Genomic DNA, 15,513 nt, shown 5'->3' with positions numbered 1-15,513 from the left:
GGAGGCAGTAGAAGATAAGCGACCACTGACATGTCTGCGATGGCAAAGTGATAGGCCCATAGACTCAGCTTCGTGGTGTGGGACACGTCGTGCATGTTGCAGACAGTTTAAATCACACCAGTTTTGCGGAATGTGTTCACAGCCTCCTAACACACCATGATGTATCAACTGAGATGGGGTTTTCCCCACAATTCCCAAGGCTCATGGAAGAGCTGTCACACACAAATCACATGCACACAGCGCAGAGGACAAAGGACTTGACATCAGCCAAACAGGGTAGTTGAACTTACAGGAAGTTACTTCTCGGATCACACTGGATGCCGGTGGCGCCATCTTCTGGCAGCACTTTGGTCTCCGGAGTCGGCGAGGCACTTTTAGGAGCAAATCTACTTGCCCAAGGGATGGCAACCCATGGGGCTTGTCCATGTTATATCTCCTACGTGCCGAGCATGAGCACGGACCATTTTTAAAGTCTTTGGCATGACTCAGCCAGGGTCGGGTACGAACCACTGACCTCCAGGCCTCAGAGTGAACATTCCAATTGTGATGCCACCGAGTTTTGTTGTGAATGTGGTAAAGGATCTGAAGTAGCCAATAGCGTTCTGCCATGAACACGAAATACCTGTGTCCGTGAAAGCTAGCGTGTCAGTCCATAGGCGAAATATACATGGATTGGTGGTAGTTAATACGAGTATGTTTTCCCCGCAGATGGAAATTTGATGTAGCTTCCATTTTGAGTGGTTAGGCCTTTGTCAGAGCAACCAAAAATTCACCGCTCTGATGGCAGACCAGCACTAAATGTCAGCCACAACTGCTTTCTCATGGAGTTAAACATAACTCTTGCCTGAATGAACTGTTAGGTGATAAAATCCATTGTTCTTTACCATTAATGCACTTCCCTAATATTTCCGTTCCTCTGCAGTTGGGTGCACGTCTGACCGTCTCGGCTTGATGTTTCTCGGTGAAGTTGCTCTGGGCAAGGAGCAGCACATCATGCAGGGGGACTCGTCACTTAAGAAGGCACCAAATGGCTTCGACAGCATTGTGGCACGGGGTAGAACAGAACCTGGTGAGTTTCGGTGGAGGTGGGTGTGAGTAAAGGAACCAAGATGGAAAATCAAAAAAACCAAACCAACATGGAAAAGTAAAGTGAATGTGGAAAGTCACCATTTCTTGTGCTGATTGATACCTCAAAAAGCCTGTGTGGACAAACAAGGGATATGTACAAATACATACGTACATGCAGCAAAATAATAATTTATTCAAATTATTTAGCAAAACCTTAAACAAGTTTAAAGAGAGTCTCGAGTCGTCATAGTCTCCAGGTGGACAACTTTATTTTGTGTTTTACTGCATTTTTTTATTATATACTAGCAAAGGTACCCGGTGTTGCTAAGCAACGCAGAGTCGCTTTGTGATGGGCATATTAAGAGAGGGGTGGGGGAGAGAAGAGTGGGGGGGGGGGGGAGGGAATAAGGAGGAGCAATAGAGGGGATAGAGAGAGAAGGGAGGTAAAAGGGGAGGAGAGGAGGTGTAGAGGGGGGGGAGGCAGAGAGGATTGAGGAGAGAGATAGAGAGGGTTGGGGAGTGAGACAGAGAGGAGCGTGGGAGAGAGACAGAGAGGGGGCGGGGGAGAGAGACAGAGTGGGGGCGGGGGAGAGAGACAGAGTGGGGGCGGGGGAGAGAGACAGAGTGGGGGCGGGGGAGAGAGACAGAGTGGGGGCGGGGGAGAGAGACAGAGTGGGGGCGGGGGAGAGAGACAGAGTGGGGGCGGGGGAGAGAGACAGAGTGGGGGCGGGGGAGAGAGACAGAGTGGGGGCGGGGGAGAGAGACAGAGTGGGGGCGGGGGAGAGAGACAGAGTGGGGGCGGGGGAGAGAGACAGAGTGGGGGCGGGGGAGAGAGACAGAGTGGGGGCGGGGGAGAGAGACAGAGTGGGGGCGGGGGAGAGAGACAGAGTGGGGGCGGGGGAGAGAGACAGAGTGGGGGCGGGGGAGAGAGACAGAGTGGGGGCGGGGGAGAGAGACAGAGTGGGGGCGGGGGAGAGAGACAGAGTGGGGGCGGGGGAGAGAGACAGAGTGGGGGCGGGGGAGAGAGACAGAGTGGGGGCGGGGGAGAGAGACAGAGTGGGGGCGGGGGAGAGAGACAGAGTGGGGGCGGGGGAGAGAGACAGAGTGGGGGCGGGGGAGAGAGACAGAGTGGGGGCGGGGGAGAGAGACACAGAGTGGGGGCGGGGGAGAGAGACACAGAGTGGGGGCGGGGGAGAGAGACAGAATGGGGGCGGGGGAGAGAGACAGAGTGGGGGCGGGGGAGAGAGACAGAGTGGGGGCGGGGGAGAGAGACAGAGTGGGGGCGGGGGAGAGAGACAGAGTGGGGGCGGGGGAGATAGACAGAGTGGGGGCGGGGGAGAGAGACAGAGTGGGGGCGGGGGAGAGAGACAGAGTGGGGGCGGGGGAGAGAGACAGAGTGGGGGTGGGGGAGAGAGACAGAGTGGGGGCGGGGGAGAGAGACAGAGTGGGGGCGGGGGAGAGAGACAGAGTGGGGGCGGGGGAGAGAGACAGAGTGGGCGGAGGAGAGAGACAGGGGGATCATATATACAGTCACATGAAAAAGTAAGTACACCCCATGTAAAGTTTTGACTTTTTCAACATATTTCAACATACAGCTATTTGATCTTCATTTCAACAATATTGAAAGATAAAGGTACAATGGCAATGTACAAAAGAGCGCGCACAGCTGTAAGGACGAAGGACGGGAACAGTGGTGAGTTTGAGGTGAAGGTGGGAGTGCATCAGGGGTCGCTACTAAAAATTTAAATTTTTTTTAAAAAGGCTTGGATAAAATGCCAACAAAGGTGATATAATATAACAAATATCATGAAACATTTACATTTTGTAGTCCATTGTATAATTTAAATAAACATAAATGCAAATTTCCCATGTGGAAAAAGTAAGTTCACCCTTGGCTCTAATAGGTGGTATTGCCCCCTTTGGCAGAAACAACCTCAAGTAGGCGTTTCTTATAACTGTCCACCAGTCTCTGACATCGACTGGGAGAAATTTTTGCCCACTCCTCCATGCAGAATTATTTCAGCTGTGCGATCTTTGAGGGGTTTCTTGCATGCACAACAACAACAGGCATTTTTAGGCCATTTTCCCTGCAAGAGCAGGGGTTAGCCTTGCGGTCCCCATGACGATGTTCTCCATTTTGCCCTATTTTCTGCATCTCCCCTTGTTAACCCCCTTGCCCGCATTTCTTCTTCGACCATCTTTAGCCAAGTCTTTCTCGGTCTTCCCCGTCCTCTACTTCCTTCTACATTCATTTCCATCACTCTTTTCAACCAGTCACTTTCATCCTTCCTCAACACATGACCAAACCATCTCAACCTGTTTCTCTTCACAGCATCCATCACAGGCTCTATTCCCATCATCTTTCGCAATTCATCATTTGTCTTCCTCTCTCTCAACGATACTCCGCACATCCACCGAACCATTCGCATTTCCACCCTTTCCAGCCTTCGTTGCTGCTCTACGTTCATTACCCATGTCTCACTCCCATAAATCATAACACTTCTCACACATGCAGCATACACCTTTCCCTTCAGCTTCAGCGACACTCCCCTCTTCGTCAGCATGCCACTCAGTTCCCGAAACTTCTTCCATGCACATCTCACTCGAGCAACCGTTGCCGAGTCTGATCCACCTTCTCCATTCAGCATGTCTCCAAGGTAACAAAATGTTTTCACACCTTCCAGCTTCACGCCATCTCCAAGATCCAACTCAACATTTCCTCCATCTGCAGCTCCCTCTGTGCACACCTTACACTTGAATGTAGCTGCCACACTGGTTAATGACCCTCGCAAACCAATACATTTTTGATGAACCCACTCAGCGCACATTGTACATTGAATAGAATTCACTCAGACACCCTTCCTGCACACAGCACACGGCCACTTCCCAGTTCTTTCCACCTCACCACATGCTTTACCACTTGCCATCACCTTCCTTTTTCCGATATTCACCTTCAGACCTTTTGTCTCCATACATTCCTTCCACTTGTTCATCGTCTCCTTCAGTCCATCCATACTTTCTGCAATCAACACCAGATCATCTGCATACAACAACTCCCACGGTAAACCCTCCTTTACGTTCTGAGCCAGCACCTCCATCACAGCTACAAATAGTAGTGGACTTAGTACCGACCCCTGATGCACTCCCACCTTCACCTCAAACTCACCACTGTTCCCGTCCTTCGTCCTTACAGCTGTGCGTGCTCTTTTGTACATTGCCATCACTACTCTGATCAACCATTCCTCCACTCCTAACTTCCTCAATGCCCATGTCACTACTTCACGTGGAACCCTATCGAATGCTTTCTCCAGATCAACAAATCCAAGAAACAACTTCTTCCTCTTCTCCATATACTTCTGCAACTGCCTCACAATAAAAAGCGTGTCTGTCGTTCCTCTTCCTGGCATAAATCCAAACTGCATTTCGTCAATCTTCACTTTCTTCCTTATCCTCCTCTCCAACACCCTTTCCAATACCTTCATTCCATGCTCCAATAACTTTATCGCTCGATACGAGCCACATTCCAGAGGGTCACCTTTCCCCTTGTAAGAGGGACGAGGGTACTCAGTTCGAAATTCACTGGAATGCGGCCTTCTTTCACCACCAGATTGCAGATCTCTGTCATTCTCTTCACACCCCAATTTCCCGCTGCCTTCAACATATCTCCCACAACTCCCGTCGGCCCTCCCGCTTTTCTACTCTTCATTGCTTTTATCGCTTCCTCAACTTCCTTCTCGGTTATCTTCTCTGCCGGTCCTAAAACTGGGTTACTCTCTATGTTGCCATCCCATTCATTCTCTGCATTCGATAGTATTTCCATATATCTCTTCCATCTTCCTTTAATTCCATCTGGGTCCACAACGATTTGTCCCACTTCATCCTTCAAGCAACTCACCCCCATCACATCACACCTCTCTTTCGCTATCTGCTTTGCAATCCTGAATACCGCTCTCTGACCCTCTTCCGAATCCAAGCGTTCTCCGAACATTTTCCTACATGCCTCCTGTGCCTTTGCTACCTCTTTCTTTGCAGCCTTCTTGGCTGACTTATAACTTTCATGCTCTGCCTTTTCTGCCCCCATACCCTTCGCCTTCTGCCACTCCTTGAACTTCTTCCTCTTCTCGTCAATCTTCTTTCCAACTTCATCATCCCACCACCATGTTTCCGAGTGCCTCGGTGGTCCTTTTGTCCATCCACATACCTCACCAACGGCTCCCAAAAGACTATCTTTCATTGACATCCAACCACTTTCAAGCTCAACCACATCATCCTCCACCATACTCAGCCTCTCTTTTAATGCCTCCCTCACTGTCACCTCTTTCAACCTCCACACCTTCATTCTCGGTTGGTACTTCACCCGCCGAGCTCTCCTCGCACCTTTCACCCTTATGTCGCAGACAACCAAGTGGTGCTGTGAAACAGCCTCCTCCCCCGGGATCACCTTTGTGTCCCGGAGGTGCCCCCTATCTCGACTACGCACCAGCAGGTAGTCAACGGTTGTCGTCGACCCACCTGACGTGTATGTAACAAGTTTATTATCCTCTTTCTGGAACTGAGTATTACAAATCAGCAAATCAGCTCCATCAGCAAACTCCAAAATCCTTTCACCTTCTCCATTTCTCACACCATATCCGTAACCCCCATGAACTCCCTCAAAACCATCCATACTCCTTCCCACATGTCCATTTAGGTCTCCTCCTACCATAACAACCTCCTCATCTTTCACGTTTTCCATCAGCTTCTCTATAGCACACCAGAACTTGTCCTTCTCTTCATCGCTCCGACCAACCTGCGGAGCATATCCCGAGATGATGTTCACCAAGAGCTTTCCAATCATCATTTTCACCATCATCAACCTTTCACTCACTCTAGTCACACTCACCACACTGTCTACAAACTCTTCAGAAAACAGGACACCAACACCATTCACGCCCTCCGGGCACCCTTGCCACACAAACTTGTATTTCTGTCCCTGCCTACCCTTCACCATTCTCGCACCACTTCCCTTCCATCTCGTCTCCTGCACACAACATATGTCCACTCTTCTTCTGACCAATACTTCCACCACTTCTCCTGATCTCCCTGTCATTGTCCCTACATTCCATGTCCCAAATCTCAGAAACCGATCTCCACGTCGGGCATCAGACGTTTCGTCGTCATAAATGGAATGATTTCCACCCTTGCTTCGATCGGGTTCCCCACCTTGAGTTTTGACGAGAGGGAGTAGGGTCCACCACGGGGTACTTCGGGCTGTACCCTGCCCATATGTAGTCGTAATTGTCATGGTTCTCTTTTTGAGGCAATGTTTTTATGGCCGGATGCCCTTCCTGACGCCAACCCTTTTAGTCGCCTCTTACGACACGCAGGGATACCGTGTACCTATTCTAAACCGGGGTGCACACCTTGCTTGCACAGCTCGTTTCAAGTCCCCCCCACAACATCTCGATGGGATTTAGATCTGGGCTTTGACTTGGCCATTCCAGAACCCTCCATTTCTTTCTTTTCAGCCATTCCTTGGTGCATTTACTGGTATGTTTAGGGTCATTGTCATGTTGCAAGGTCCACCTTCAGTTGAGCTTCAACTCTCCGACAGATGGCTTCACATTATCCTCAAGCACTCTCTGGTACAATGAAGAATTCATTGTGGATTCTATGATGGTGAGCTGCCCAGGCCCTGATGCAGCAAAGCTGCCCCAAACCATAATATTTCCACCACCATGCTTTACAGTTGGTATCAGGTTCTTGTGGTCAAATGCTGTCTTTGGTTTTCGCCAAACATGTCTTCTGGTACTGTGGCCAAATAGCTCTACCTTTGACTCATCTGTCCAGAGCACATTGCTCCAGAAGTGCTGGTCTTTGCCGAGGTGTTCATTGGCAAACTTTAGTCTTGCCCTGATGTTCTTTCTGGACGGCAAAGGTTTCCTCCTGGCACACCTCCCATGTAGATCAAATTTGTGCAGCCTCTTTCTTATGGTAGACTCGTGCACTTTTACATCAACAGTGGCAAGAGCTACCTGTAGGTCCCGTGATGACATTCTGGGGTTCTTAGAGACTTCTTTCAACATCTTGCGGTCTGCTCTCGGGCTGAACTTGTTGGGGCGGCCTGGCCTGAACAAGTTGGCAGTTTGGAATCTTCTCCACTTGTAGATGATCTTCCGGACAGTCGAATGATTGATTTCAAATTGTTTGGAGATCTTTTTAAATCCCTTCCCAGACTCGTAGGCATCTATAACCTTCTTTCTGAAGGCCACAGAGAGCTCTTTTGATCTAGGGATGGTGACGCCGCACACTTCAACAACAAAGAGCAAACCAAATAAATGTCTGAGGTTTAAATAAAACAGGTTCCTCCAAGAACCTCTCGAACAATGTTGTAATAATTTGCACCTGAGCTTGTGCACCTGATTCTAATTTTAGGTATTTGAAGTAGTGATAAATGTAGGGGTGTACTTAGTTTTTCCACATGCAAAATTTGCATTTGTGTTTATTTAAATTATACAATGGACTACAAAATGTAAATGAAATGAATGAATGATCGTTTTAACGCCATTTTCCCCGCTAGAGCGAGGGTTAGCCTTGCGGGCCCCATGACAATCATGGTTCCCTGTTTGAGGCAATGTTTTTATGGCCGGATGCCCTTCCTGATGCCAACCCTTGGTCACGCTCTTTCGATGCGCAGGGATATGGTGTACCTATTCTAAACCGGGGTACACACCGGGATCATTCATCCCAGAAAGCTGGTACTCAATTTGCCGACCTCGGAAGGATGACAGGCTGAGTCAACCCCCCTGGCGTTAATTCAGCGATCGACCGGGATTCGAACCCATGATCCAAGGATCCCAAACCGGCACCCTAACCGCTAAGCCAACACCAGGCTAATGTTTCATGATATTTGTTATATTATATCACCTTTATCTATCAGTATTGTTGAAATGAAGATCAAATAGCTGTATCTTGAAATATGTTGAAAAGGTCAAAACTTTACATGGGGTGTACTTACTTTTTCACGTGACTGTATGTGTGTATATCTATATGTGTGTCGATCTATCAATCTGTCTGTCTGTCAGAATGGCGTTGTGTATTGTCTTTGCAATGCAATTTTGCATTCTCTGTTTCTTTCTATCTATCTGATGTAAGAATGTGTGTTCGATGTAAGAATGCACTTTCACTTTTGTGAGAGGGTTGGGAGTGGAGTGGGATGGCGAAGGACAGGGAGTTGGGGTACGGAAGTGTTGGGGAGAGCAAAGTTGGGATAAATTTGGGAGGGAGAGGTTGAGACCTTTTGTGGGGGGTGGAGGGAGGGGAAAGATTGAAACTTTAAGGAGGGAGAGCTGAGGACTTTCAGTCGGGGGTGGAGGGAGGATGTTGTCGGGGTTGAGGAGGTTGAGGAGTTGTAGCACAGGGGAGGAGTGTGGATGGCGTTGAGGGCTTGAAGTGTGTAGGGCAGGAGGGGCATTAATCCTTTGGGTTGGGAGGGGGAGGTTGATGACTTGGGAGTGGGGCTTGATGAATTGGGGTTTGGGAGGAGGGCTTGATTATTTGGGTTGAAGACTTGAGGCTGGGGAGGGGGGGGGGGGACAGAGAGGTTAAGGGCTTACTCACAAATAAATAAAGTTTCTCCCATTCTTCCTTGCAGATTTACTCAAGCTCTGTTAATTTGTATGGGGAGCATCGGTGAACAGCAATCTTCAAGTCTTTCCACAGATTCTCAATGGGATTCAAGTCCGGACTTTGGCTGGACCACTCGAGAACTTTCAAGTTCTTCTGGTCATTCCAGTATTTATTTATTTATTTATTTTTTTTTTGTATACAGAATCGAGGCTCGTGAAAGAGCTAACATTTACTTCACAAACAAATCAAACAGACAAACAAAATATATAAAAAGAGGGAGCGGTAGACAAGATGGGGAGAGAAGGAGAAGCACACAAACACAACATTTGAGAGCAGGGACATCGGGAGATGTGTGGGAGGGAGAGGGCTTGGGGGGAGGAGGCGTGGGAAGAGAGGGGGGGGGGGGAGTGGGAGAAGTATAAAACACAAGGACACCAAGGACTTCCAGGACAGAAGTTGGTATTTCAAAAAAGTGGTTTGGGGTGAAATTAGCAGGGGTAGAAAAGATCAAGGTTTTGGATGGGGGAAGATAAGAGATGGTGGTGAACAGCTGTTTCAAAGACCTGGAGGGAGGAGTGGGATTGAAGAGAGTGAGGGAGTTTGTTTCAGAGGTGGGAGAAAAGAGGAATGAAGGAGTGAAGGTGAGCAGAGAGTCTTGATTTTGGCAGTTTAACCATAAGAGGGTTGCAGGCAGATCTTGTGCGACCTGTAGGAATATTTGGGGGACAGAGCCCAGAGAGAGCTGGGGGGGGCAAGGCCGGAGAGGAGTCGGTAGAAGACGGAAAGACCACCAACCTAACCTGCCTGCGGTGAGTGAGTGAGAGGCCCTTGGAGTTAGCTTCATCGCGGGAGATTCCAATGATTCTGAACGCTTTGGTTTCAACAGCGTGAAGACGAGCTAGGTGTGAGGCAGCCCAGCCCAGAGGGGAGAGCAGTATTCCATTGAGCTGCGGATGAAAGCCTTGTATGTGGTGAGGAGCTCAGATGTGCCAAGGAAGGACTTCGCACGACGGAGGATGCCCAGTCGGCGACTGGCTTTGGAGGCCAGATTTGAAATGTGGTTTTCCCAGGAAAGATCATGGCAGATAGTGAGACCCAAAAGCTTGAGTGACAGAACTTCTTGGAGAGGATTATTCAGAAAGTGGATGGGAGGGTTGTCCAGTCGGTCTTTTCAGAGAGACATCGTAAGAGTGTGAGATTTGTCAGGATTGAAAGACATGTTCCACTTGTTTGCCCAGTCTGTGATTTTGTCCAGGTCTGCAGAGAGTGAGGAGGCTGCAGACTGCCGATCTGAGGGATGAGGAATGGAGCGACAGAGAGTAGAGTCATCAGCAAAGAGATAGAGAGGATTTTCAAGAGAGTCAGAGAGATCATTGATGAAGACCAGAAAAAGCACAGGGCCCAGAACACTGCCTTGGGAAACTCCAGCCTGAACAGGAAGAGGAGATGAGAGAAACTCATTCAGGGCGACACGTTGACTACGACTAGAGAGGAAGTCCGCCAGCCATGCGTGAAGATTTCCATGGATACCAAAGGAGAGTTTGGTGAGCAGAGCGGGGTGCCAGACCGTATCGAAGGCACGTGATGTGTCAAGGGAGACAGCTCTAATTTCCTGTTTGGCATTGAGGACCTCCATCCATTGTTGATAAAGCAGAAGCAGCATGTCCAGAGTAGAGTGACCAGGTCTGAAACCAAATTGATGATCAGAGATCAAGCCATTGGAGAAGAGGAAAGATTTCATATCCGAAGCAATGATGGATTCCATGACTTTGCCGATAATTGGGAGAAGGCTGATTGGTCTGTAGTTGCTAGGATATGTTTTTGCACCTTTTTTTTGCAAAGCGGTGATGTTGGCTGATTTCCAAGCAGATGGCAGATGACCTTGAGCAAAAGAGAGGGTGAAGAGAACAGAGAGAGGGAGTGAAAGAGCGGAAGAACAGGATTTTAGGACCCGTGGGCTGATGCCGTCAGGTCCAGTTGCAGAATCAGAGTCGAGGGTTGACAGAAACTTTTCCACCTTGTCAGGAGGAAAGGACACAGAGTCCAGGTGCAGCTGGGTACGACTGGGTATGGTGGGTACAAAGAGGGATGGGTTTGGGACACAAGATTTAGAGGCAAACACAGAGTTGAGGCATTCAGCTTTTTCATGTGCAGAGTCAGCCGTGTAGCCGTTTGAGGTGAGGGAGGGGATGGAGGGGGAACAAACACCAGAAACAGATTTTACCAGACGCCACCAGGATTTGGAAGAGGGAGACAGGTTTGAGAGTTCAGTCTTGGGAGAGGAAAGATATTGTTTCCTGGCTCTCCTGAGGGTGAACACACAATTGTTTCGGGCTTTGTGAAAGGAAATGAGATTTCCTTCCGTTGGATTTGCTTTCCAGGAGAAGAAAGCAAGTTGTTTCTGGGCAACAGCCTCACCACAAGATTCCGTGTACCATGGACGGGAGGAAGGGTATGACAACTGAAGACGAGATGGGATAAATGTGTGCATGAGAGAGAGAGCAATTTACTTTGGAAGAATTCCCAGGATGAGTTGATGTCAGAGGCGGTAGAGATGGGAGACCAGTCCAGATGATTGATGGCTGCTTGAAGACCGTGCCAGTTGGCCTGAGTGAAATGCCAGACTCGTCGACACTGAGGAGGCTCTCTGAGAATGGTCAGAGAGATGTCCACTTTAACAAGCACATGATCAGATGAGCCGATTGGAGCAGAAGAAGAGCAGCAGACATTTTCAGGGAAGTTAGTCATAACCAAGTCCAGAAGAGAAGATGCACCATTGACTGAGACCGGTTTGGGAAATTGACAGATTGTGTCAGTCCCAGTGAGTCGCAGAAGTAAAATGTAGGGGTTGCTTGGGGTCATTGTCCAGTTGGAATGTAAATCTTTGCCACATTCTAAGGTCTTTTGCACTCTGAAACAGTTTCTTCCTGAGGATTTGCCAGTATTTGGCTCCATTCATTGTTCCCTCTATCCTTACTAGTCTCCCAGTCCCTTCCACTGAAAAACATCCCCATAGCATGATGCTGCCACCACTATGCTTCATGGTAGGGATGGTGTTAGACGGATGATGAGCTGCACTCTGTTTCCGCCAAACATAGCGCTTTGCATTCATACCAACGAGTTCAATTTTTCAATTTTTGTCTCATCCTACATCAGCCTGGTGTTGGCTCAGCCTGGTGTTGGCTTAGCGGTTAGGGTGCCGGCTTGGGATCCTAGGATCCTGGGTTCGAATCCCGGTCGATCGCTGAACTAACGCCAGGGGGGTTGACTCAGCCTGTCATCCTTCCGAGGTCGGCAAATTGAGTACCAGCTTGCTGGGATGAATGATCCCGGTGTGTACCCCGGTTTAGAATAGGTACACCGTATCCCTGCGCTTCGTAAGAGGCGACTAAGGGTTGGCGTCAGGAAGGGCATCCGGCCATAAAAACATTGCCTCAAACAGGGAACCATGATTGTCAGGGGCCCCGCAAGGCCAACCCCCGCTCTAGCGGGGAAAATGGCCTTAAAACGATCATTCATATATTCATTCATTCATTCATTCAGACACAGAATATTTTGCCTCATGTTCTCACAGTCTTTCACATGCCTTTTTGCAATCTCCAGACATGCTGTTGTGTACCTTTTTCTCAGGAGTGGCTTCCGTCTGGCCACTCTCCCACAAGGCCTAGATTTGTGAAGAGCTGCAGAGATTGTTGTCTTTCTTGTAGGTTCTCCTGTCTCGTCAAAGGAACTCTGTAGTTCTGTTAGAGTGGTTATTGGTTCGTGGTTACCTCCCTGATCAAGGTCCTCTTGCCGGGTTGCTCAGTTTGGTCCGAGGGACAGCTCGAGGAAGAGTATGGGTTGTTTCATATTCTTTCCATTTCCTAATGATGGAACTCTCTGTGCTCTTGGAAATTTTCAACACTCTAGAAATTGTTTTATACCTTTCACCAGGTCTTTGCTTCCTCACAATTCTATATTGGAGTTCTAGGGCCATCTCCTTGGAGTTCAATGTGGAGTTTCTGCTCTGACATGCACCGTTAACTGTGGGACCTTATATAGAAAGGTGTCTGTCTTTCTAAGTCATGTCCAGTCAATTGAATTGGCCACAGGTGGACTCCAATCAAGTTTTAGAAACATCTCAAGGATAATCAAAGGAAATTGGATGCACCTGAGCTCAATTTGGAGTGTAATAGAGACGGAGTTGAAAATTTATTGACTCAAGACATTTCAGCTTTTCATTTTTAATTGTTTTGTCAATGTTTCTAAAAAAAAAAAATCCACTTTGACATTATGGGGTATTTTGTGTACATCAATGACAAAAAAAATCTCAATTTAATCCATTTTAAATTCTGGCTGTAACACAAAATGGGAAAAATGTCAAGGGGTGTGAATACTTTCTGAAGGCACTGTATTGTGTCATTATTATTCAACTAGCCGAAACCCGTGGAACATCCACGGAAGGGAGGATGTGGTGTATGGGTAGAGTGTACCATTATGGATGGCATAGGGGATTTGCTTGTCCGAGTAAGAGTTAGGAAGAAAGATGAGAATGAAGAGTGCGTATATGAACAACGATCGCCGACACCGGCACAAATGCATGCTCTGGATTGTCCACTCAGTGGACGGCTTGCTTTCGCCTTCGCCTGTCCAATCAGCGGACGGCTTGCTTCGCCTTCGCCCAGCAGACGCCAATACGATGGCGTCATAAGATGGCGTCGTATCGGCAGTTAATCGGATGCTTTTGGGCCCCAACGTCGGCTAATTCAGATTTTTCGAGTATGGCTGTACGTGATAAACAAAGAGTGCGGTTCGTAGATCGTAAATCCATTAGTGCCGTGGGCATCGGGTCACTGGGTGCGGCGTAAAAGGGATAACAAAGTCGAGTCCTTACGCTATTATTATATAGATGAATATATTTGACATTAGCCATTCTCAAACATTGCAACACACATCCTGTATTGTGCTTGACTTGCGTTGTCCTCGTTTTCCCTTTTAGATCCAAAGCAAGACACGGTTCTCAAGCTCGACGAGAAGAAGGTCATGGTTCCACAGGGGAAACCCGTGGTGGTCTCAAAATTCAAGAAGAGTAGTTTTTGTCAAAGCGAGTACTTGATTTACAAAGAGAGTCAGTGTATGATTCGTTATCTGCTTCTGTTTCAATTCTAGAAACGCTCGTGCTCTAACTTTTCTGGCATTGGAGTGAAAAGCCATTGTTCCTATCTCCTCTATTTTTATTGTCTGAAAAGTAGTACAAACTTATTGGAAAGCGTATTTAGCAAGAAAGGTTCTTGACTTATGCTTGAGCTTTATCAACTATGTCGTTCCTCCCACTCCTGACTCTTACTCCTTCCTATGCGCATTCTTCCATGTCTCCCTCCGTTATGTCCCTCTGCCCTGCCACCATTGTGTTTCCCTGCTTTCCACTGTGTTCTATAACTGCTGTTCCATTCTATGTTTCTGCAATTCTATGAGCCTAAACTTTGTCTGCAGGAAAAGGTAAAGCTGGTGGGGATATTTTGTTTTGAATATGTCAGAATGTAGTTGTTTGTTTGTTTTCTTATATCGAGTGTCTCGCTACCTATTGAAATTACTGTGTTTACCTTAGCACATCTTTGACTTTCTGTCCAATGCAAAGCCTAAAGATGTGTTTATCCGCTCCAGTCCACCGCTGGAACCAGGCTGAGTGAGACGATGAGGCCATGCCATGACGGCTTGGAAAATGTCTATACCTAAACATGTTCACTCTTGGGAGTTGCATCACGCATGCGTTTGCATGATGCTCCGCACACTTGCTTCAATGAAATAGCGTGATTTTCACTACAAGTTGATTTGCACTCGCAATTATATAAAGATATAACCTTATATCTCTGAATGTTGCCAGATGCTCGAACGAACGACCAACTCCAGTTCTTTCTCCTCTTTCTGCCGATTCAGAGTCTAAGGTGTCATAACACAAATTATTCCTTAGTCCCACTTGCACTGTTGATCTTCGTCATCTTTGATTTTTTTTTTTTCCTATTGTCACTTGTGGTGCTTCGACGGTTTCTCCAAGCATTGCTTTTCTTACTTTGAATGCTCTCCGTTTACCTCGGCCATGTTTTGAACGTTTGATCCACGACGTGTGTATCTTGCCCAATATCGCACTTACCTACTTGCTTTTATGCCGGAACTCCCAATTCGAAAACGAATGATCCGATCCGATTTTTTTTTTTTTTTTTTTTGGATACAAGATCGAGGCTCCTGTAATGCTCTGCCTGATTACCCTCGCCAGAGGGTCTGTCTGTATGTTTGGCCGCACAGAATAAAGATGATTTTCCCTGCAACTGTTGGTCCCATTGACAGGAAAGTGAAAAGCCCTCGGAGTTAGCTTCATCGCGGGAGATTCCAATGATTCTGAAAGCCTTAGTTTCGACAGCATGAAGCCGAGCTAGGTGTGAGGCAGGAGCACCAGCCCAGACGGGAGAGCAGTATTCCATTGAGCTGCAGATGAAAGCCTTGTATGTGGTGAGGAGCTCAGGTGTGCCAAGGAAGGACTTCGCATGACGGAGGATGCCCAGTCGGCGACTGGCTTTGGAGGTCAGCTTGGAAATGTGGTTTTCTCAGGAAAGATCATGGCTGATAGTGAGACCCAAAAGCTTGAGTGACAGAACTTCTTGGAGAGGATTGTTGAGAAAGTAGATGGAAGGGTTTTCCGGACGGTCTTTTCGGAGAGACATCGTAAGAGTGTGATTCATATTAAGAGTCATTGCAAGCAAAACTTCAGTCAGGGTTTATCCTTTGGCTCGACTTTTTTGATATACTTTAGGAGGGAATTTATTGAACGTTTCTATGGTACATCCGGAAAACGTAACACTA

General features: G+C 47.8%; 1 protein-coding gene across 2 annotated transcripts in view; it reads left to right on the top strand.

Moving 5' to 3' along the window:
* PARP3 (poly(ADP-ribose) polymerase family member 3) overlaps positions 1-14,981 on the top strand; it is a 33,177-nt gene extending 18,196 nt beyond the window's left edge. The window contains exons 10-12 of one of the 2 annotated variants that reach the window (XR_013621850.1): positions 923-1,069; positions 13,655-14,250; positions 14,301-14,981. Coding sequence is in view for 1 of the 2 variants with exons in the window: in XM_078770188.1 (XP_078626314.1) it covers positions 923-1,069; positions 13,655-13,824 (317 nt within the window). In the remaining variant the exon portion in view is untranslated. Of the gene's footprint in view, positions 1-922; positions 1,070-13,654 lie in introns of both variants that reach the window. The other variant, XM_078770188.1, reaches the window with a different exon arrangement.
* Positions 14,982-15,513: the final 532 nt, after the last annotated feature.

The sequence above is a fragment of the Myxine glutinosa genome, chromosome 1 (assembly GCF_964187855.1).
Source record: "Myxine glutinosa chromosome 1, kmMyxGlut1.1, whole genome shotgun sequence".
Classification (NCBI taxonomy): Eukaryota; Metazoa; Chordata; class Myxini; order Myxiniformes; family Myxinidae; genus Myxine; species Myxine glutinosa.
Note: the sequence above shows the minus strand (reverse complement) of the source record. Positions and strands in the feature narration are given on the sequence as shown.